Source organism: Culex pipiens, chromosome 3, assembly GCF_016801865.2.
Source record: "Culex pipiens pallens isolate TS chromosome 3, TS_CPP_V2, whole genome shotgun sequence".
In the NCBI taxonomy this organism is placed as follows: domain Eukaryota; kingdom Metazoa; phylum Arthropoda; class Insecta; order Diptera; family Culicidae; genus Culex; species Culex pipiens.
This window is the reverse complement of record NC_068939.1, coordinates 100,988,820-101,011,683: the sequence shown is the minus strand read 5'-3', so window position 1 is coordinate 101,011,683 and position 22,864 is coordinate 100,988,820. Positions and strand designations below refer to the sequence as shown.

General features: G+C 39.7%; 1 protein-coding gene across 3 annotated transcripts in view; it reads right to left on the bottom strand.

Moving 5' to 3' along the window:
- LOC120429874 (calsyntenin-1) overlaps positions 1–22,864 on the bottom strand; it is a 197,488-nt gene that overhangs the window by 86,036 nt on the left and 88,588 nt on the right. For all 3 annotated transcript variants that reach the window (XM_052709579.1, XM_052709580.1, XM_052709581.1), the window contains exon 3: positions 15,022–15,161. In XM_052709579.1, coding sequence (XP_052565539.1) covers positions 15,022–15,161 — 140 coding nt within the window. The remainder of the gene's footprint in view (positions 1–15,021; positions 15,162–22,864) is intronic.

Sequence of the window (22,864 nt, the reverse complement as noted above, 5' to 3'; positions counted from 1 at the left end):
TCAAGTTCATTCCGAATTGTATATTGAAGAACATTTTGAATTACTTTTTTTTTAAATTGTAATAGACTATCGATACTCCGGTAAAACGGACCATGTTTTCTCCTCTAGTTCAGTTAAATAAGAAGAATTGCTTGGAACATAAAGCGTCAACTATGGGATTTTCTATAAAAAAAAACAACATTATTAGCAAAAAAATATAAATTAGAGTTGATTTTTGCTTGAAACATTGATTTGAGGAAATATTATATTATTATTTTTTTATTTATTTTTTCCAAAAAAGTTAGGTCTATAAAGGATACTAACTTTAGCAACTCTCCCAAGAATACACGTTTTTTTGTACTTTTCAAACACGCCATTTGCATCAATAGTTCGTCCATATAAATCTTGATATAATTTTGGAAGCTGTGCATTAGGGTGGGTACGTTTTTCAAAAAGTTCTCGGATCATGTTTTAGTATGGTTCCCCTTGTAGGACATGCTCATAGGGACTTTCATGCCAAATATAAGCTCATTTGGTTGTAAACTGGCTGCGCGCATCAGGGTTAAAGTTTACATGGGAATTACTACGGGAAATTGGAACTTTTTGTTCAAACGCTCCTACAGGTCTGGGAAAATCACGCGCCAACTTCTGGTATGGTCAGGCCTATGGGGAATGGTCTGGAGAACATCTTTCCCGAAGAGAGCATATGGATTCGTTGTCCCTAGACCTGGCGCATCGGCAAACAATCCGATGTCTCCGGAATCAACGATTTTTCCTCAAAAAACATCAAATTTTCCTTAGCATGCTATGAAAGCTCGATGAACACCGCGACGCCATACGTCAGGCAACTACCACGTGGGTGAAAAACGGCTGGAATATTCAATGGCAATCCTTCTTTTAACTAGAAAATGATCATTTCGAGTAATCCTGATATTATTTAGTCGAATTCAGAATCTTTGCATAGCAAATTTGTACTTTTTTGCAAATATTTAAACCACGTGGTAGCTGCCTGACGTATGGCGTCGCGGTGTTCATCGAGCTTTCATAGCATGCTAAGGAAAATTTGATGCTTTTTGAGGGAAAACCGTTGATTCCGGAGACATCGGATTGTTTGCCGATGCGCCAGGTCTAGGGACAACGAATCCATATGCTCTCTTCGGGAAAGATGTTCTCCAGACCATTCCCCATAGGCCGGACCATACCAGAAGTTGGCGCGTGATTTTCCCAGACCTGTAGGAGCGTTTGAACAAAAAGTTCCAATTTCCCATAGTAATTCCCATGTAAACTTTAACCCTAATGCACGCAGCCAGTTTACAACCAAATGAGCTTATATTTGACATGAAAGTCCCTATGGGCATGCCCTACAAGGGGAACCATACTAATACATGATCCGAGAACTTTTTGAAAAACGTACCCACCCTACACAGAAAAAAAAAATGATGGTAATATTCATCAGGAAATGGTGACAGATTTTGTGGCAAAATAAATGATAAATTGTACCCCAGAAAATGATGAATTTTCATCAGTTTTTGATGAATATTCATCAGGTTCACATTTTTACACATTTTTTATGTAATATTACACAAATAAAGAGGTAATATTCAACCTACCAAATTTTCAACATTCCAAAATTCAACTTTTTTTTTCTGTGTACTGTGCATACAAAAGTGCTAACATTTCATAAAAAATATGGAAAAAGCATGGCTTAATTTATGACAGTTGCCAATTATTATCTTTTGGAAATCGTCATATTCGTCGATATTGTGATTTTTTCAAACTCGCCATCAATTTTTCCAGGTATCTCAAAATTACCCCACCAAATTGGAAAAATGTTCCCAGACTCGTATTCAGAGATCAGAATCGCCCAATTTATTCAATATTCAAAAAAAAAAAAAAAAAAACAATCATGTCTTCGCATAATCGCGTTTTATAAATGAGAAGAATTTGATTCATCCATAATTTCAACATTTCAACAACTTTCCTGCCCAGTTTCGAAAACAGGAAAACAACTTTACTTGATACAGTTTGCATGAAACACCGAAAAAAAGTTGAATTTTGGAATGTTGAAAATTTGGTAGGTTGAATATTACCTCTTTTTTGAGTAATATTACATAAAAAATGTGTAAAAATGTGAACCTGATGAATATTCATCAAAAACTGATGAAAATTCATCATTTCTGGGGAAAATTAATCATTTTTTTTTGACACAAAATCTGTCACCATTTCCTGATGAATATTACCATCATTTTTTTTTCTGTGAAGCAATGTGTAAATACCACCATGTTTTGCGGAAGAGATAGATCTGCATTCTGCTGGGTTTGAGAAATTATAATTTCAATTTTAATTTAGAAAGAATGTTTGCATTTTCAAAATATCAGAATAAAACTAAAGTTGAGATGGATTCCAAAAAATATTATTTGCATGGATTTTCTAAAAGGGTTCCTCCCTCGGACCGAGCTTTTCCACCTGATTGTTCACTGTAAATCACTTCAGCATGCATTACCAATCCTTTCAACTCGTCCTTTAAAATATGGCCACCAATATCTCATTGACGTGATTCATTCGTAATCGATTCACCGAAACGTGCCTAATTCAGCAGGACTGGCAAAAGCTCATTTGCTTTCGAAACATGTTTCACAAACACAAACGCCACCCTCCTCACATTTGCAGCGTCGTCGTCGTCGTCGTGCGGCAAAGTTTATCCAAAAATAGTGTAATTTATGCTACACGATAATAATAATGCCACACACATAAATGTTTGCGCTCCTTCCGGGCACCACAGCCAACCCGTCGACAGCTCTGGTGGAGGAAAAGTGCACACATGCAGTGCACATTTTGCTGGAAAATGCATTCCGCACCCAGACATGCCGAGGGCACCACCAGAATACTTCTTAGCCTGGGTGGGTGGGGGTGGAAAATACGCGAAATGCAAGCGAGATTTAGCTCAGCACGGATTAAGGAGAGGGGGTTAACTCCACTTAACAGGCTGACTCAAGTAGTTTCCTAAAAGACATGCTCTGAATAGTAAATGCTATCAGCATTTCGATTTCCAGTCCTAACATTGGATGAATGCTTTCCCCTACGGGTAAAAACTCATCGCCCAATCAAAGTGCCGATCATCAATGCTGCAGAAACTGTGAGAAAAAAAAAAAACAAGAAAAAGCTGGGAGCCACATTGCTAATCGTATGCAGATAGAAGAGGAAACGTTCTTGCCATAAATCTGAGTCCACTCTACTAAAGCACTATGGTAAACATGGCTCGCATCTTCCCCACAAGTCTATTGAATCAGTTGAAAAAAAGATGAATATTTCATGAACTAAAATTTGATTCAATCAGCAACTCTGTCGTGAAAACGCTCATTTTCCCCACACTCCCCCACACAACTCTTTTTTGTGACGTCGACCATGTATTCATATAAATGTGGGTGTGAATGGCTGATTGCATTGCATCCCCTTCTCCCACCGGGATGTGTGTGAAAGAGACCGAGAATTAAACCGCCGCCTAAGCCTTGTGTGTGTTGGTCGGTCGGTTGATGTCCGAACCAGAAGCGATTGTATAATTAATTAATTGTTGATTGCCCAAAGCATTCTGGGCGACCAGAACATTGTTCGTCGAACCCAGTGTGGATGCTGTGTGGGTTGCTTCTTATGGAAAAACTAACACAACAAAGCAGTGACTCTATCGATACATTTACTGACCATAGTAACGTATACTAGTTTCATGTGCAATTTTATACGAAGATGAAACAAAAATTGATTTGTCTTTACGTAAAATACTTTTTTATTAATAGAATTTTTAGATTTGCAGAGAGTATCGTAATGAAGATTTTTTCAGCACAAATCTTACACATTCATAAATACGACGAGTGCTGAGAAATCAATTTGCAACGTGATCTGTAACACCGACCAACAAAATTTCTGCGCAGGCTCAACTCAAGGGGAAGCATGAAGTTTGGGGTCCCCAGAAACACGTGCAATTTGAATTTTCAAAAGTATTTAGACTGGGCCGAATGGTTTTTCTACAAAGCTTGTATGGAGAATTAGTGCTGTTCGGTTCTCCTACATATAGCATGCAATTTTTAGTTGTATGAGTGACGAACCGCCCCAATTTGTTGGTCGGTCTCCTCGAGTTGCGCCTGCTCAGTCATCTTTGTCAAATTTTTTAGGTGAGTATAATAAAAGTTTATGCAAAATGACATTTTTTTCAAGCACGACTCGTACATTTTTTCAATTAGGATCTGAGTTTTTTTCTTTTTTTTTCTCTGGGATATTAAACTCTGAACCAAATATGTTGAAAATCGGTCATTTTTTTTTTTTTTTTTTTTTTTGAATTAAATATACTTTATTGAATCTTTCTTATAATAATTACATTTGGTTTACATAATAAGTGGTCAGCTGTGGCTCTTCAGCTTTAGTTTGCTTTTCGTGATTTAAACACTGTTCATTTTCTTAACTTTAAAAGTATATGATTTATCATTTTTGTAACACTAGGTACAACGAGGAAAAAAAAATTTAAGAAAACATAACCTAACTTAAAACTAACTTAATCTTACCATAAACTAAACCAATCCTTGAATCAAGGGGTATTCAGATATAGCACATTTTTCCCTGAATTTCAAACATTTTTCTTGAATCTTCTGATCCAACATTTTTACTTCTGCTAATTCATGAACCTCACTTGATCTTGTCCAGCCAGGAACATTCAAAACCATTTTTAGTACCTTGTTTTGGACACGCTGGAGCTTCAATTTATGAGTTCTAGCGCAACACTCCCAAACAGGTACTGCATACTCAATAACGGGGTAAATTATTTGTTTGTAAACTGCTAGCTTATTTTTCAAAGATAGCTTTGATTTTCTGTTAATTAAAGGATACAAACACCTGATGAGAATGCTGCACTTGTTCAATATTTTGTCTACATGCTGTCGAAACAAAAGTTTCGAGTCAAGTATGAGACCTAAATAGACAACTTCTTTTGACCAGGGTATTGAAACATCATTCATTTTAATCAAAACATCATCCTTTGGGACAAATCGGGCCGATTTGGAAAGTGGAAAAATGATGGTTTGAGTTTTGGCTGCATTTATGCGAATTTTCCAGTCGCCAAAGTATTCGGAAAGAACGTCAAGACCCTTCTGAAGACGACCAACTAAATATCTGGTTATTTTACCCTTATAAATAACGGCAGTGTCATCAGCAAAAAGTGACAACACACCATTACCAGGAAGAGTAGGCAAATCAGATGTAAAAATATTGTACAGAAGTGGGCCAAGAATACTTCCTTGGGGAACCCCAGCATCAATGTTGAATAATCCAGAAGCAATCCCATTCAGAAAAACCCTGAACGATCTCTCCGAAAGATAGTGCTGGATAATTTTGATAAGATACATTGGAAAACCGTACAAATACAGTTTATGTATCAAACCATCATGCCAAACATTGTCAAAAGCCTTCTCAACATCCAACAAAGCCATAGCAGTTGATTTAGACTCAAGCTTGTTCTGCTTGATGATTTTAGTTACTCTCGTAAGCTGATGAGCAGTATTATGCCCCTTTCGGAAGCCAAACTGCTCATTCAAAATTATATTATTATCGTTGGTAAAATCCAAAAGCCTTGAATAGATGACCTTCTCAAAGAGTTTGGACAGACTACTCAAAAGACTTATGGGACGATAACTTGTTGGCGATGTTGGATCTTTTTGAGGCTTCAAAATTGGTATGACTTTGCCCAGTTTCCAATTGGTGGGGAAGTAACCAAGTTGCAAACATTTATTGAAAATATTGGCTAGATGTTGAAAGAACTGATCACTCTGTTTTTTCAACACTAGATTAAAAATGTTATCAAAGCCAGGAGCTTTCATATTTTTCATTTGTTTAACTGCAACTTTGACTTCCTCACCAGAAACATGGGAATCTGCAGGAAATTCAAAGGTAGAGTTATTAATTGTTGAAATACTATTGGCAACTGATGTTTCTTTACGACTGGTCATAGAAGCGCCAAGATTATGAGAACTAACAAAATGAAGCCCAAGTGCATTTGCCTTTTCCTCGGATGTAATCAAAGGAGAATCCTCAACAATAAGAGGAGGAATAGGCTTTGGTTTGTTTTTAAGAACTTTTGAAAGTTTCCAAAATGGTTTTGAATAATTCCCAAGCTGGCTTACATGTTTTGAAAATTCTTGATTTCTGATATTGTCAAGTCGGTCTTGTATGATTTTGTTCAAATTGTTCACTGAAATCTTTTTGTCATAGTCCCCAGTCCGTTGATATTGTCTCCTATAAACATTCCTAAGTCTAATCAAGTGTTTAGTATCTACGTCAATATCAGTTACCTTAAAATTAACAGGAACCTCCCGAACGTTGACAGCCTCTGCTTGGTTGATAGCCTGCTGGATTACCTCCAGCGAACGATCAATATCAGCAGAAGTTTCCGGGTGTTGATCATAGTCGATGTTGCTGTCTACCACTTGCTGAAACTGCTGCCAGTCAACGTTGTGGTAATCTTTCCGGGTTGGTTGCCGCTGTGGAGTAACGGAAGCTCCAACCTCCACAACCACCGGATAGTGATCAGAACTCAACTCTTCAAACACCTCAGGATGAGCCACGTTCTCAGCCATATTGGTAATGAAGAAGTCGATGATTGAGTGATTCCCAGACCGAGCCACCCTCGTTGGACGATCCGGACTCACAACGTTGTAGTATCCGTTTTGCAGATCGTTGTGCAGAATCACTCCGTTCCGATTCCTCCTGCTGTTGCCCCAAATTTCATGCTTCGCGTTGAGGTCACCAGCGATGATGTACTTTGCGCTCCGCCGTGTCAGCTTCTGGATATCGCTCTTCAGTTTTGCTGCTGAACCATCTCTGGCATTCACCTGACGTGGGCAGTATGCAGCAATGAAGAGTACTGGGCCAACCGAAGTGGGAATTTCCACCCCAACGGCCTCGATGATGTCCAGCTTGAAGTGTGGCAGCCGGCGTGGCTTGAGATCACGATGAACAGCGACAAGCACACCTCCTCCTCCAGAAGTGGTCCTGTCGAGCTGCGTCGCGATCTTGTAGTTTTGCAGATAAACTTTTTCACCGGGCTTCAGATGAGTTTCCGTGATGGCAGCTACGTCGATCTCCTTCTCGCGAAGAAAATCCACCAACTCTAAATTCTTCCTCCTAATGGAGCAAGCGTTCCAATTCAGCAGCTTGAGGGACCTACGATCCATACTGGATGACGAACGAGGTCAGCACTTCAATCTGCTGGGTCTTGGTTTTGCATCCACGCAGTGCAGCGGACATCTGTTGGAAAATATTGAGGAGTTCGGTTGAGGTGTAAAGATCATTACCATTTTCCTCAACTGCTGGTTCTTGGGTTGGTCTTGGCTCCTGGCTGAAGCCCGGTGGTGGCGGTCTCGGCTCCTGGCTGGAACCCGGCCGTGGATGATTCATCTCAGCTCTCTTCCTGGGATCCAACGGCAACGGTGCCAAGTTTGGGACCTGGCGTCGCGGTTGAAGAGGTGGAAAGTTTTGCTCCACCAGGGCTGGAGGAGTTTTACGACGCTGAGGCTGATTCTTCGTCGATGCTTGCTGCCGAATTTTCACGAACTCAGCTCTCTTGGGGCACTTTCGGTCGGTTGACGAGTGCTCACCGTTGCAGTTGAGGCACTTCACCAGCGAATCTTGGATGCACTGGGATGTGATGTGCGCATCGGTACCACATTTGGCGCAACGACGCTTCAGGTGGCAGTTCTTACCTCCGTGCCCGAAGCCCAGGCAGTTGAAGCATTGTGTGACGTCACGATGCACTGGTCGGTATCGCTCCCACGACACGATAATGTTGAAAACCGCTCGGATTGCCTTCAGCTCAGGAAGCGTCGTCGATCCCTTAGCCAAATGCAGCAGGTAGAGCTGGTCACGATACTTGATGTCTTTGTTGCGTCGGCTCATTTTGTGCACGGCCAACACATCCAGTTTCAAAACTTTTAGCTCGGCAGCTAATTCCTCCACTGGCATGTCGTACAGACCTCTGACGACGATTTTGTACGGCTTATCCATGGCGACATCATGGGTAAAGTACTCCGCCTCGTTTTCGGTCAAGTATTCCTTGACCAGTTGATAGTGCTGCCTGGATTGCACCAGCACCTTAAATCCGTCCTGACACAGACGAATGTTGCCTTGGACTTTCCCAGACTTGATGAGTTCAACCAGCCCCGCTCGAAAGTCGATCGTTGCTGCTGATTGCCGTACATAAAAAGGAGGCAGTTTCTCATTTCGCTGTTTCACTTCATTCTCCTTTGCTTCCGCTACCTGGTCCTCGTCAGGCAGTCCAGCGAACTTGTTGTTCTTCAAAAGCTGCTCCTCGTGCGATGAAGAGTTCTCCTCCTCCTCATCCATCGGTACAGTACCGTCGCTCTTTTTCGTCTTTTTGCTGTTCGATGTCACTTCCAATAGCACCTTCCTTTTGGAAATTCCCGGTTTTTGGCCATCAGTTGAGGCCTCAACCTTCCTTTTGGAAATTCCCACTTTTTTGCCTGCTTGAGCCGCAGGTAGGGCAATATTGCCGGCGTTTTGCGCCGGGACGCGACGAGTCATGTTGATTCAGACAACCTTCACCAACGAATGCTCGGATAACAATGAAAATCGGTCATATTTAATGGTTGAGGCTGTAATTTCGATTTGAATTTTGCGAAAAAAGAAGACCGCAGAATGGCCACACTCTTTCTTTCACAATTTAAATTGGTTAAAACGTGCTTCTAATAAAAAAATCTTCTAGTATTTTGTTTACGCGAATCGATTTTTTTTATCAATTTCAACCTCGAATATATAAATCACTCGCCATTGACCGATTGGTATTGGAAAATGCCAATTGCTTTGGGAGTCTCATTCAAGTATCTTTGACCTAGAAATATTTCATCTAGGATTTCAAGGTCAATTTTTTGGTTTAAAATATTGTTTAGGCGTATGTAGATGCATTAAAAATTACCTTGCGCCTCCATTAAAATATATAAAAAAAATCTTGCAATGCAATATATTCCAAGTCACGGATATTTTAAAGGACCCACTAAGCTACCTATCCACGGTACAAAAAAGGTACATTCAGTAAATTTTAAACAAACTCGCTCAAATTTTGCACAAATCTCCTGCACTCTTTTTTTCGAAATTTCTTAACTATTTCATTTAAGTCGTTTTTGTCGTCTGGTATTGTATAATTGTTGCTATGTTTCAGCTTTCAGTTTTCAAAATTAGCACATATAAGTTTTTTTCTCACACTACGATATTTGATCGGCTCAATGTATTTCATCTTTAAGCAACTGAAACTAAGTAGCATTATGTAATTCAGGATATTTTGGAGATACTGTCCTAAAACTTCCACCTTAATGAGTTACAAATCACGAAGCTCTATTAAACTGTGAATATTTGAACAATAACTCAAACAGATGACCACCCCACCAACTAATCGCCAAGCCTAGCAAAAGTTGGTTCATCTTCTACATGCAGCTTGCGGCGCCACCACTCTACGCCTCTAAAAAGTGGTTCATCATTCCAAAAATGGGAAAAGCTTGGGGCCAGAAATGGCAAACACCTACACCTAAATTTATCACTCGACCACAAGTCACTCGGTGTTCCTCCCGGTGTCGGGTCTTTTTAATCCGTGTTCAAACACCGGTGACAAATTGACAGCGCTAGGCCGTACTGGCTGAATCGAGAGTAGAGTGCTTTTTTTCTCGTTCAAAATTTGAATCACGGGTTCTATGGCTGAATCATTGTTAAATCGTGCAGAAAGGGTTTAAATGAATTGATCTGGAAGCATTTACTGTTCTGCTGTAGCTTCAACTAGACTGAAGTAATTATCATTGTTTGGCGATTATTTCAATTAGTCAAGTGTGATGAGAAAATTAAGACATTTGAAGTAGATTAACTGTGTCTTCTCAAGTAAATAATCTATCCATATTTTTGTTGCACAGATTATTTCATCAAAAATTAACAAAACTTTATGGTAAAATACTGATAGTACTTTTAACATTTTCTTAGTTAAATAGCCACATTTTTGTAGTGATATCTCTCCTCATTCGAATTTGTTAAGTGGATAAATGTGCTCACAGAAATGCAGCAGGGTCATCGAGAAAATATTCGAAACAATTTCACTGCCAACATAACCCATTGGAAGACAAAAAAAAGTTGAATTGATCTAGTTCATTCGGGATCTAAGAGTTGTTTAGTTCATTTTGTCGATTCGTTTCCTATCAAAAAGCAATTGATTCTACATGTATGACGATATTTCAATCTCCATTTTATAAGGTTAGCTGGCATCAGCATCGAGGCTCTTCTCAATCTGTCTGATAATAGAATGAAAAGTATACTTTTCAATCTCAATATCTCTTCACCCTAGAACAAACACAATCGTTCATTGATGGCCACAAGTACAACTTTCACTAAATCTCGTCCGTAATTCAACACATCTTTGCCGCCGACCAGCAATGTCTCAGGGAAAAGGGCAAGCCAGCAGTGACGTGCGACGTACGGCAGAATGGAATGCAAATCAGGTCCTTCTGGTGAAAACATCCACAATGCTCAAATTTGCATTAAATCCCCTCACTCAGGCTCAGCCCAGTGCGCTTGGAGCCGGGCTTGGTGGTTGGCACTAATTACCTTCTCAAGTGGTATGCAACACAGCAGCAGCCCCAGCGAAGGCTCATGGTTGATTCCTTTGTGGGTTGGATGGCAATGAGAGAGGGTGTTGAGCAGATGACGATGATGATGATTATGTCACAAGTATCTCAGCTCAGTGAAAAGATCCTTGTGCAGTAGTGCTTGACTGAATTCTCTAGCACTTGGCGTTGTGCAAATGTGAGCCAACTGACAGTTTGCCCTGTTATGCGTTATCTTGAAATGCAATGGTTTTCAAATATCAAGTTCATGAATATGAATGCTAGTTTGTCATTAATTTATCGTCAGTTTTAAATAACTGACAAGTCTATAACATTACAGCATGGAAGGCACGATGACGGACGAAAATGATTAAGGTAGGTTTCTTCATAGCAACGCAGCTCGGGACGCATCGGGGCTTTTAACTGTTTATTTAGAGAAGCATAATCTTGTATCGTGCACGTTAAAGCATTTCATTTTATTAATAATTATCACTTTTGAAGCACACTTACCTTTTTAAGATTTATTTCAATTCGATGCATATTTAATGATCTCATTCTAAAGGTTCTGGCAAAATCATAGAACTCTCTCTAATAATAAAGTAAATTTTCATGGAAATAGGATGCTGGTAATCTTATGTCATGCAATGTCATAAAGTGTTCAACTATTTTCAAAAGGGTTATTGTGAATATGCAGAATATTTAAACAATTAATATATCGTACTGATTGCATCAAAAACAGCATATTAACAATTGGCCTGAGTAACCTGTTTCACCTTAATCATTAAACTTCATCATACCGGTACGAGAATCGAACTCACGACCTCTGGATTGGAAACCCAGCACGCCGCTAGTCGTAACCCATCCCCTACCGGTCAGTATTCCCAGTGAGCATATTTACTCCTTTAAGGGATCTGACTTTGCCGAGCCAGACAGGAATCGAACCCATCACCTTCCGCTTACAAGGCGAAACCAGTAACCTCACGGCCACGGAAGCTCGGCAAAAGCGTCATTGTCAAAACATATTCCATAACAAGGTTGTTGATCAATAAAATTATCGTCAATTATATTATCGTCTAACGATAACGAAAATTATCATCGTTTTAGTCGGGACGATAACGATAATCTATCGTTTTCGTTTTTCGATAATTTTATCGGCGATTATCTAAATACCGTATTTTTTCGAAGGTACTCAAATTTTCATTATTCGCAATATGGATATCAAACGATGCGAAATATTGTATGCTCATTAACTTAAAATTAAAGTTTTCTCGTTGAAAAAAAAATGCGATATGGGTATCAAACGAACAAACTTTGGTATGCATTTTCACCTTTTTGGAGTTTTTTTAAACTCTAAAATTTTCACAAAAAACCGTATTTTTGCGAAAGTACTCAAATCTTTTTTTTTTTTGCAATATGCAATACGCAAACAAAGCCTAAATTTCAATTATAGTAATTTTAATGTAAAATATAACATCATTTTTTACAGTTCATATTCTATATCATAATGAATTGACACGCTTAACTTTTTTTTTGGCAATTTTGCCTTCAAAAAAATATTTTTCCTGTCATTTTGTGATTTTTAAATTACAAAAAACAGTGTTTGAATGTTCATAAAATAATCATTTGAGAAATTGAAACTTTTCAGCACTTGTATCGACAAGTAATAGTTTTCACCGCTGTTTTGCAATTCGTTGGAAAACTCGATGTTTTTTTAGTATTCGGGAGAGTATCGTTGGATAAATGTACAAATCGTGCTGGAAATTTCAATATTTGCAACTTTTGCAAAAACTATGCCCGTTTAAACTTTCATTAAATCATACCAATCATTTAAGAAAATCTGACCTGCTTTGTTCAGCACGGTTAAAACAAGACGATCCCACTTCCCGCGAGTCCAGTTGATAATACTAATTTCCAGTTCGGTCGTGAACGTGAAAAGTCACTCCCCGGCAGCAGCAACAGCATTCGCACGTGGAGGTGAGGGTTTCCCGATGGAGCCAACTCCAAAGTCGCGTACTCGAATAATAATGTAGCAATACGTGACACTGAGCTGGCTTATTTAATGGTGGTTTAATTTTCTCCTTCGCTTTAAACATAGCCCTTTTACTGCTGCTGCTAGGATTCACACTCGTGGCGTGGGAGTGGGTGGATTTGTTAGCATGTGGAAAATATTGGATTTAAATTCACTCGTATCACATTTGAAGTACGAATCTTGGGTTTAGATCACATTATTCTGATACATTTCATCAACACATGTAGTATTTCTCATGAAAATTTTGCAGTTTAAGTAGTTTAGGAAAAAATGCTCTTAGAAAATATCTTACCGAAAGGATCCACCCTAATGCATCGTAAACCTTCGACTGACGCGCGGGAAAACGAGCAGATCTGGCGGTGGTGACGAAAATGGCAAGAGTTTGCGGATTAAAACTTTGTTGCTCGATGAAATGTGTCACCGGAATGTTAATACCCGCGAATGTGATAAACTGGTAACAAAATGACATTATCTTCACGGGCGCGTTCTTGTTCTCTGGAGTGGAAAATGATACCGAAAATGTATCCTTTACCACATTGTCACCACACGGAGGCAAATGGATCTGGAGATCTGAGCCCCGTCAAAAGCAACCAGCTGGAAGAAGTCGAATGTGGCGCAATTCTCGGAATGTTATCCGAGGTGAAGAAGGTTTTGCCTTATGTTTACAGTAAACTGACATGTGCTAGATGATCTCAAAGTTTAATTCTGAGTTTAAATGCACTCGGTTAAAAGAATTTTCTCTTAAAACGAAAACATAAATATCAATTTTAAACCTCCTATCAAGTCCATTTGGTAGCCTTATCGTTCGGCAAACTTCCTCTTCACAAACAACCTCGTAGTCAATTCCTGTCATGTTTGCCATAAAATTAGATTTTAACCACCCACCCACCGTGGATGATAGGCCCCTAGTTTCCCTCTTATAGGCTTATCTGGTGGACCCGATCAAAGAAGGACTCCCCCGGACTCGGTGTGAAATGTCCTGTGATAAAACAAAATTATGAAAAGGCTTAAAAAGTTAAATTGTTTCATTCTCAGCCTGTGGCAATTTGCTTTTCCGGTTGCTTCACCGCATGAGGAGGGGCGAGGTGGAAAGCTATAAAGTGTGGACTCTCCTATGCAGGGTGAGGGTTAAGATAACCCGGCATAGAATTGACTTCCCCGAAAACGATGCAAAGTTTCTAGAGAACGGTTCATGTGGCAACTCTATAGCTATCGATTGGCCGGGTGGGGTGGCGACCTTTATTCATGGCTTCTAATCGATAGTCTGCTCGATTAATCCTACCATGAACTAGTGTATCGTCTAACTTGCTTTTTTTGCCAACCTCATACGAAATAGCTTCAGGGTGAGTTTATACCAGGTAAAACCATGTCCTGTAACGGCGTTGATTGACATGCCGGAGGATGTTGAACGAGCTCGTTGTGCTGCGGCTTATGGGTAATCAAAATACGCTAGGCTAGGTTGAAGTTCGACGAGGAAAAAGCCTTGAGCTAAAGGTTTTTTTTTGTCTTTTAGAAGTATCATGTCACATAGAACGACAGCACATTTTTGCTCTGTCTCAGATTCTTTAAGAGCAAACACATCACCCTGTATCAATATGGGGAAAAAACATGTAGTCCCAATTTTACCTAAATGTTGACTCATCAATACTTTGACGTTCGACTTGAGTAGTGCACTTATGGAGTTGTTAATTTTTTTTCCTTCAAACACATTTTTTGTTGGGTCCATCCATAAACCACGTTAATACTTGGGAGATGAGGGGAGAGGGGGGATTACGATTGTTGATGCCCCATACATGGAATTGATAACCCCCCCGCCCCTCGTGGACAATTGTTCATACAAAAAAAAAAATACGAGAATACGATAATATAATATAATATATAATATATAATACGATTCCCTCGAACAAGAAACACTGTTGGATGACTTGTTTTTACCATATCGTTGTGTTGGAGCATCATTTTAGTTTCATTTGAACCAATGTCACCCCCTCTAAGAGGTGAGATTGGGTCAATTTTCAAGCTATTGACATTTAAGGTAGTGTTCATCAAAATCCACCATATTTTGGAAAATGTTAGTAAACTATCTAAGAACAAATCTACGTTGAAAGATTTTCGATGTTATTTAAATAGTTTTTGTTATTAAGAAATTACGAGAGGTGTATCGTTTTTTGACCCATAGTCACCCCCACTGACGGTAGTTAATATTTGGGAGATTCTTTTTAAGAATCGGATAAGTAAGTTTGAAAAAAAGTACCACAACTCATTAGACGCCGTGGTGGCACAACTTATTTGTGTCGTACACGCAAAACGATTGAACTCCTGCGGCAGCAGACGTAACGAACGCGGTCACCGAGGATAACGACGACGACGACTCACCTGAAACGGTATCTCCTTATTCTTTTTGATTATGTGAAAGCCACATATTTTCGTTTCGTCGACTTTGATTAACGGCGTAATTTCGACGAATGTTTCATTCTCTTTGATTAAGCCGTGATACGATGTCTCCAGGACACGTTCTGAAAGAAAAAGAGAAAGCAAAGAGGCTGTGAGTAAAAATGACGGAAAAGCTGGGTAAAATATTGTATACATGAGCTTCATTACTGGTGCACGACAGAGCCAGGATTTCCTGCTGATCTGATGAGTTATTGGAGGGAGGAATAAAGATTTAACATGGGCATGACTGTAGAATCAGAACACGTAACGTTAGTCAGAATGTAACACACATGAATAGCGCCTGTTTGAAAGGATTATTAAATAAAACTTTTTGCATTACAACACGGATAAAAACTATCAGATTGCCCTGTGGTCGTTACTTATCTGGTGTGCTTTCAACATTTTTAATCCAACCAGATTTTTGCAGCTCGACATATCACCTTGATTCCACATACCACGGAAACCACAGATGGATAACTTCAACAACTATAGCCCCCCTCCCTTTCGGTGACTTTTAGACTAACGTGCCAACAGAAGTGAGCAGAAGCTAAACCCTCTTTTCAAAATGACCACTCAAAGCTTAGCAGAGTTCTCACGGAACACACGTAAATCTGTAGGAATTTGCGCACACAAAAAAAAAACGAATCCACCCATAGGATGCAGCTCGGGGCTAAAGAGTTTCCCACTCCCGATTTAATCCATACAATGGCCATTGGCACTTTTGAATGACCGAAACTGACTGTTGGGAAGCAAAAGTTTTCCGGTAAAACTCCATTACAATCTACGTCGCTGTCGGGATAGTGAAAAGTTAAGCAGCGGAGAACGTGCTCGCCAATGGTCCGTGGAGGATAGATTTTTTTGTGGGAGTTGTTGAATTAGTGGTGTTGAATGAAATGGGAGCAACAATGAAATGCGATGGTTGTTTGAAGTAACCGCTGATTAAACTGATGTTTTTTCATCAACTGGTATTTTTTCATCAAATCAATTTGTTACAAGTAAAGAAACGAGGTGCAAAAAAACCAAATTGACGCTAACACTCAAATACTTCATGCAAAGCTATATTTAATGAGTTCAATTTTCAAAGAAATTAGTCTTAAACTTTGTAAAATAGTTGGTTTCAAGGCCAGTTTATCTAGCCTCTTTCCATTATGATGGAAAAATCGTGTTTTATTCAAATTGTTAAGATTAGAAAACTGGAAGCATTCCATATATTAAAAATACACTGAAAATCTTCGAAAAACTTACAAGCATAGGGGAGAGTGGGGAGACTTGATCCCCGGGGACACTTGATCCCAAGCCTGTATCTCGTCAGCATGTGGGTAAAACAATTAGCTTTGTTGTAGAAAAATGTGCGAAATTGGCTAAAACTCATTGTAGAAAACAAAGAAAAAAATTAAAAATGTTTAGATTAAGTTACACACATTTTTCTAAAAAGTGCTCCAAAGAACTTCCAAGAGATCTATTTTCTTTGTTTTGATAAGTATAGAAAATACTCAAAAAATATTCAAAAAAATATTGTTTACACATGAATTGTTTGATAAACATATCAACTCCAAAACCCTTACGCATTTGACGTTAAATTTATCGTCATACTATTTTAACAATCAATTGTTTAAAAAAGTGCGTTTAGGGAGACTTGATCCCTGCATTTTTACAGTCACTGGAATCAGCCTCAAGATTAAATAATTGGGCTGGGTTTTCGTACATAGTTTCCTTTAGTATAGTTGTACATAACTTACTGCAGTTTGAACCATTTTTCAAAAGTTTTGTAAACAAAAATTACCAGCTTTTGTAAACATGCTCAATTTTGGTCTAAAAAAGAAATTTTTAAGTTTTTAAATATTTTTCAGGCTAAACTTGTTATATTTTGAATACAAACGTACAGGTTTAATGTGAAATTGCTGTAACTTATAGAAAATTAAAAGTTTGGATGAATAAAAAACATTTTGCTTAAGATTTCTTCAAAATGTTGTAAGGGGGATCAAATTACACCCAATATTTTGAAAATGCCGGTTTAAAGTATTTTTTAAAAAAGCTTGGCATTATTCGAAGAGTTTATCTGATGAAATACCCTTATTAACTAAACATAGAGTAGAGTGGTGTTCGTTGGATCGATCGGAGAGTGAATCGACGCGCGCGAACCCGCGCCGGTATTGACTTAAAGCAGAGATTTTCAGGGGTTATACAGTGAGGATGATTAGCTCCCACTATTCATCTGTTGGTTCATTGTGTAACTTCAGCTGATCCGTCAATAACGGAGTATCAGCTCATTGGCAGTCAACCATGCTCATGCTCATGCTAATGCTCATGCTCAAATACCCTTATTAACTAAACATAGTTGAATGTTTAAGCTTTCAATTAATGCAAAAAGTTTATAGTTTTGTGAGAAATTGACAGAGTTATGTGCGATACAAAAAAAGGGGATCAAGTCTCCCCACTCTCCCCTATAAACTTAATGGAGATCAGCCCTGTTTTTTAAGTTTTTAATTCAATTTATGTTTCTGACACTTTCTCATATTAAGACATGTAACAGGATGAAAATTTGTTAGAATATGTGACTTTTTGACAAAACAAAAAAAAAATAAACAGGACAATATTATAATTTACGAGGGTAGTAAAAAAATATTATTTTAACCATTCTATGAGAAACACAATGACTTCACTCGCAATTATCAGTAAGATCTCTGGTAAGATGCTGTTATTTGACGCCGATTTTATGGTTCGTGTGTTGCTAATATAGGTTAAAATCTGCTCAATTAAAAAAAAAATTGTGGTGAAACCATATTTCAGGATGATGAAAAATTTAAAATAAAGAATGTTGAACGGCTTACTTTTTATCACCACGATAAAAGTACTGAAAAGTACTGAATTAGTCCAACTTTACAGCAATTGTATTGAAAAGTAATACTTTTCGATATTGTTTTGGAGAGTGACACTTATCTTAAAGGCAACTAACATTGAAGCAGGAAACAAATGTATAACTTAATATAAATCAATTTATAGGGTGTTTTCTGGGATTACAAAAATAAATCTATAAAATCTGTAAAGTAGAACTTTTCAGCACTGGTATTAATTTTCCATTCTGTTATTTTTGGTAGAGAAAATAAGGCCATTACGTCGTTCGAGAATGACAGGAAAAGTAAGCAGTTTCACGAAGGAATTTAATTACTAATTCCATTTCTGTATTCCACTTTTATTCTATTAAATTCAATTTAAATTCAAGATTTGTCCAGTTTGCTAATTCTTGCAAGACAAGAAAACAGTAGCAGCTTCATATTATACATTAAAATCATTTTTATTCCAGGTTTTATTACTAAAACCTTGGCATAATTAATTTCAAAGTTAAACTAGTTATCAAATGTTCTTTGGAATGTTTCATAAAAAATAAATTTATTGATATGGAAATTTCACTTGAACAAAAATAAAGCAAATGAATTCCAAAGCTAGCGACGATTTTTAAAAAGCTGTAAAAACTACACCTTTAAAAAGCTGTAAAAACTAGCCTGGTTTTCCTAAAACTGTTTGCTACACTCTTGCCAAAGATGCAAGTACATAGCACAATGTATGTATTCTAGAGAATGTAAGAATTTTAGTAATACGAGTTATTCGTTTAAATCAAATAGTTAGGGTGAAGCACCAGAATAAAAATTGATATAGGTATCATTTAAAGAAATAAACAAATCATAAAAGGGATTCCCGTTTTTCAAATAACCATCCTTATTGCATTTTTTTTAATTCAACCCATCGTCAGCAAAATCCAACCACAATCCTTTCAGTGCACAAATACTTTGATTTTTTTTGTATTCTCGTCAGTTTTTCCCCTCTACCGATTCCACCGGATATTACCGGAACCACAACCGACTACCATTCAATCAAATATTCATGAGCGTGATGATTGGAGTGCCAGTCGTCTAACTCATACAAAAAAAACGCATCGCTAGTAGTGCAAATCTGAGTCCTTACTGTAAGCAAACAAAACAGACCTTTTTATCGTACCGTCAAACTTAAAACATCCTCAGAACAACACTAAATCATAATGATCCCGGGATTTATATGGCCCGGTGTGCTGTAATTGCAGATTTGCTTTGATGCGAATGATTTACGTCTTTTCCAAACAAATAAATCAAACGGAGAAAGCCGAAAACGTAAAATCCACAAAATAAAATTTCATTTATCGATTGTGCGGTGGTATCAATGATTTCGGATGGGCCAAAAAAGGGTTTGCGTCCCCAAACCCCAAAATTTGGGGGAAGAATCACAAAAAAAAACAGATAAAACAGTCAATCAAAGTTCCGAGAGTTGACACGATTTGGAGCGCGCGCACACACATACACAAAGTGGGTTTTCTGTGTTGGCGAGGGGGATGGGGCAAGATTGGCCCAAGTGGGAGAAAGGACAAACGCGTTTTACGATTGAAATCAATTTGATGTATTTGCTTTCCCGTTCATGCTCCTGGGAGGAGCTGGGGCAAAGCGGCACCTTTGCCAAGCTGAGTGGGAAAATTGAGGAGGATGGTGATGCTGATTCGTTTTTTTTGCCCACTTTCTAGCGGATCATCCATCTTTCCTCGGCTGACAAGTCAGCAAGGATCGCTCGTCCGGGACGGAGATTTGTTGGGCTGGCCGAGGTGGGTAGGGCCCACGGACGACAAAGGGAACCGGTTCGGTTGACATAAGCCGTTCGAAAGGTCAATTGAATTCGCTCGTAATCGCATGAGAGTTTTGTCACGATGATCGAGAACCGTACTCGGAATGCTCTCACTGCGCCAAAGTGTCATCACCAAACGGTAGTAAGGGAAGGATTCAAAACTTTGATGTATTTGTCACTTTGATTTTTTGTGCTGACGAATGATTCAAGTATTTGAGGTGATAAACTGCGTTTTTCATACAAAAGTGGGCTGCGTAGTGATTGATGAATTATGACACAGAACATGTAATTTTTAAATTAATTTGTTTCCTAAAAGGTGACAAATATTTTATACCAAAGTAAACCCTACAATTTTTTAGCTGTAAATCGTTAATTGGGTACTAAAGCCCTATGTCAATTTTTATGTACAACGGTAAAAAACACGATTGAAAACATTGTTATCCGAGCATTCGTTGGTGAAGGTTGTCTGAATCAACATGACTCGTCGCGTCCCGGCGCAAAACGCCGGCAATATCGCCCTACCTGCGGCTCAAGCAGGCAAAAAAGTGGGAATTTCCAAAAGGAAGGTTGAGGCCTCAACTGATGGCCAAAAACCGAGGATTTCCAAGAGGAAGGTGCTTTTGGAAGTGACATCGAACAGCAAAAAGACGAAAAAGAGCGACGGTACTGTACCGATGGATGAGGAGGAGGAGAACTCTTCGTCGCACGAGGAGCAGCTTTTGAAGAACAACAAGTTCGCTGGACTGCCTGACGAGGACCAGGTAGCGGAAGCAAAGGAGAATGAAGTGAAACAGCGAAAGGAGAAACTGCCTCCTTTTTATGTACGGCAATCAGCAGCAACGATCGACTTTCGAGCGGGGCTGGTTGAACTCATCAAGTCTGGGAAAGTCCAAGGCAACATTCGTCTGTGTCAGGACGGATTTAAGGTGCTGGTGCAATCCAGGCAGCACTATCAACTGGTCAAGGAATACTTGACCGAAAACGAGGCGGAGTACTTTACCCATGATGTCGCCATGGATAAGCCGTACAAAATCGTCGTCAGAGGTCTGTACGACATGCCAGTGGAGGAATTAGCTGCCGAGCTAAAAGTTTTGAAACTGGATGTGTTGGCCGTGCACAAAATGAGCCGACGCAACAAAGACATCAAGTACCGTGACCAGCTCTACCTGCTGCATTTGGCTAAGGGATCGACGACGCTTCCTGAGCTGAAGGCAATCCGAGCGGTTTTCAACATTATCGTGTCGTGGGAGCGATACCGACCAGTGCACCGTGACGTCACACAATGCTTCAACTGCCTGGGCTTCGGGCACGGAGGTAAGAACTGCCACCTAAAGCGTCGTTGCGCCAAATGTGGTACCGATGCGCACATCACATCCCAGTGCATCCAAGATTCGCTGGTGAAGTGCCTCAACTGCAACGGTGAGCACTCGTCAACCGACCGAAAGTGCCCCAAGAGAGCTGAGTTCGTGAAAATTCGGCAGCAAGCATCGACGAAGAATCAGCCTCAGCGTCGTAGAACTCCTCCAGCCCTGGTGGAGCAAAACTTTCCACCTCTTCAACCGCGACGCCAGGTCCCGAACTTGGCACCGTTGCCGTTGGATCCCAGGAAGAGAGCTGAGATGAATCAACCGCGGCCGGGTTCCAGCCAGGAGCCGAGACCGTCACCACCGGGCTTCAGCCAGGAGCCAAGACCAACCCAAGAACCAGCAGTTGAGGAAAATGGTAATGATCTTTACACCTCAACCGAACTCCTCAATATTTTCAAACAGATGTCCGCTGCACTGCGTGGATGCAAAACCAAGACCCAGCAGATTGAAGTGCTGACCTCGTTCGTCATCCAGTATGGATCGTAGGTCCCTCAAGCTGCTGAATTGGAACGCTTGCTCCATTAGGAGGAAGAACTTAGAGCTGGTGGATTTTCTTCGCGAGAAGGAGATCGACGTAGCTGCCATCACGGAAACTCATCTGAAGCCCGGTGAAAAAGTTTATCTGCAAAACTACAAGATCGCGACGCAGCTCGACAGGACCACCTCTGGAGGAGGAGGTGTGCTTGTCGCTGTTCATCGTGATCTCAAGCCACGCCGGCTGCCACACTTCAATCTGGACATCATCGAGGCCGTTGGGGTGGAAATTCCCACTTCGGTTGGCCCAGTACTCTTCATTGCTGCATACTGCCCACGTCAGGTGAATTCCAGAGATGGTTCAGCAGCAAAACTGAAGAGCGATATCCAGAAGCTGACACGGCGGAGCGCAAAGTACATCATCGCTGGTGACCTCAACGCGAAGCATGAAGTTTGGGGCAACAGCAGGAGGAATCGGAACGGAGTGATTCTGCACAACGATCTGCAAAACGGATACTACAACGTTGTGAGTCCGGATCGTCCAACGAGGGTGGCTCGGTCTGGGAATCACTCAATCATCGACTTCTTCATTACCAATATGGCTGAGAACGTGGCTCATCCTGAGGTGTTTGAAGAGTTGAGTTCTGATCACTATCCGGTGGTTGTGGAGGTTGGAGCTTCCGTTACTCTGCAGCGGCAACCAACCCGGAAAGATTACCACAACGTTGACTGGCAGCAGTTTCAGCAAGTGGTAGACAGCAACATCGACTATGATCAACACCCGGAAACTTCTGCTGATATTGATCGTTCGCTGGAGGTGATCCAGCAGGCTATCAACCAAGCAGAGGCTGCCAACGTTCGGGAGGTTCCTGTTAATTTTAAGGTAACTGATATTGACGTAGATACTAAACACTTGATTAGACTTAGGAATGTTTATAGGAGACAATATCAACGGACAGGGGACTATGACAAAAAGATTTCAGTGAACAATTTGAACAAAATCATACAAGACCGACTTGACAATATCAGAAATCAAGAATTTTCAAAACATGTAAGCCAGCTTGGGAATTATTCAAAACCATTTTGGAAACTTTCAAAAGTTCTTAAAAACAAACCAAAGCCTATTCCTCCTCTTATTGTTGAGGATTCTCCTTTGATTACATCCGAGGAAAAGGCAAATGCACTTGGGCTTCATTTTGTTAGTTCACATAATCTTGGCGCTTCCATGACCAGCCGTAAAGAAACATCAGTTGCCAATAGTATTTCAACAATCAATGACTCTACCTTTGAATTTCCTG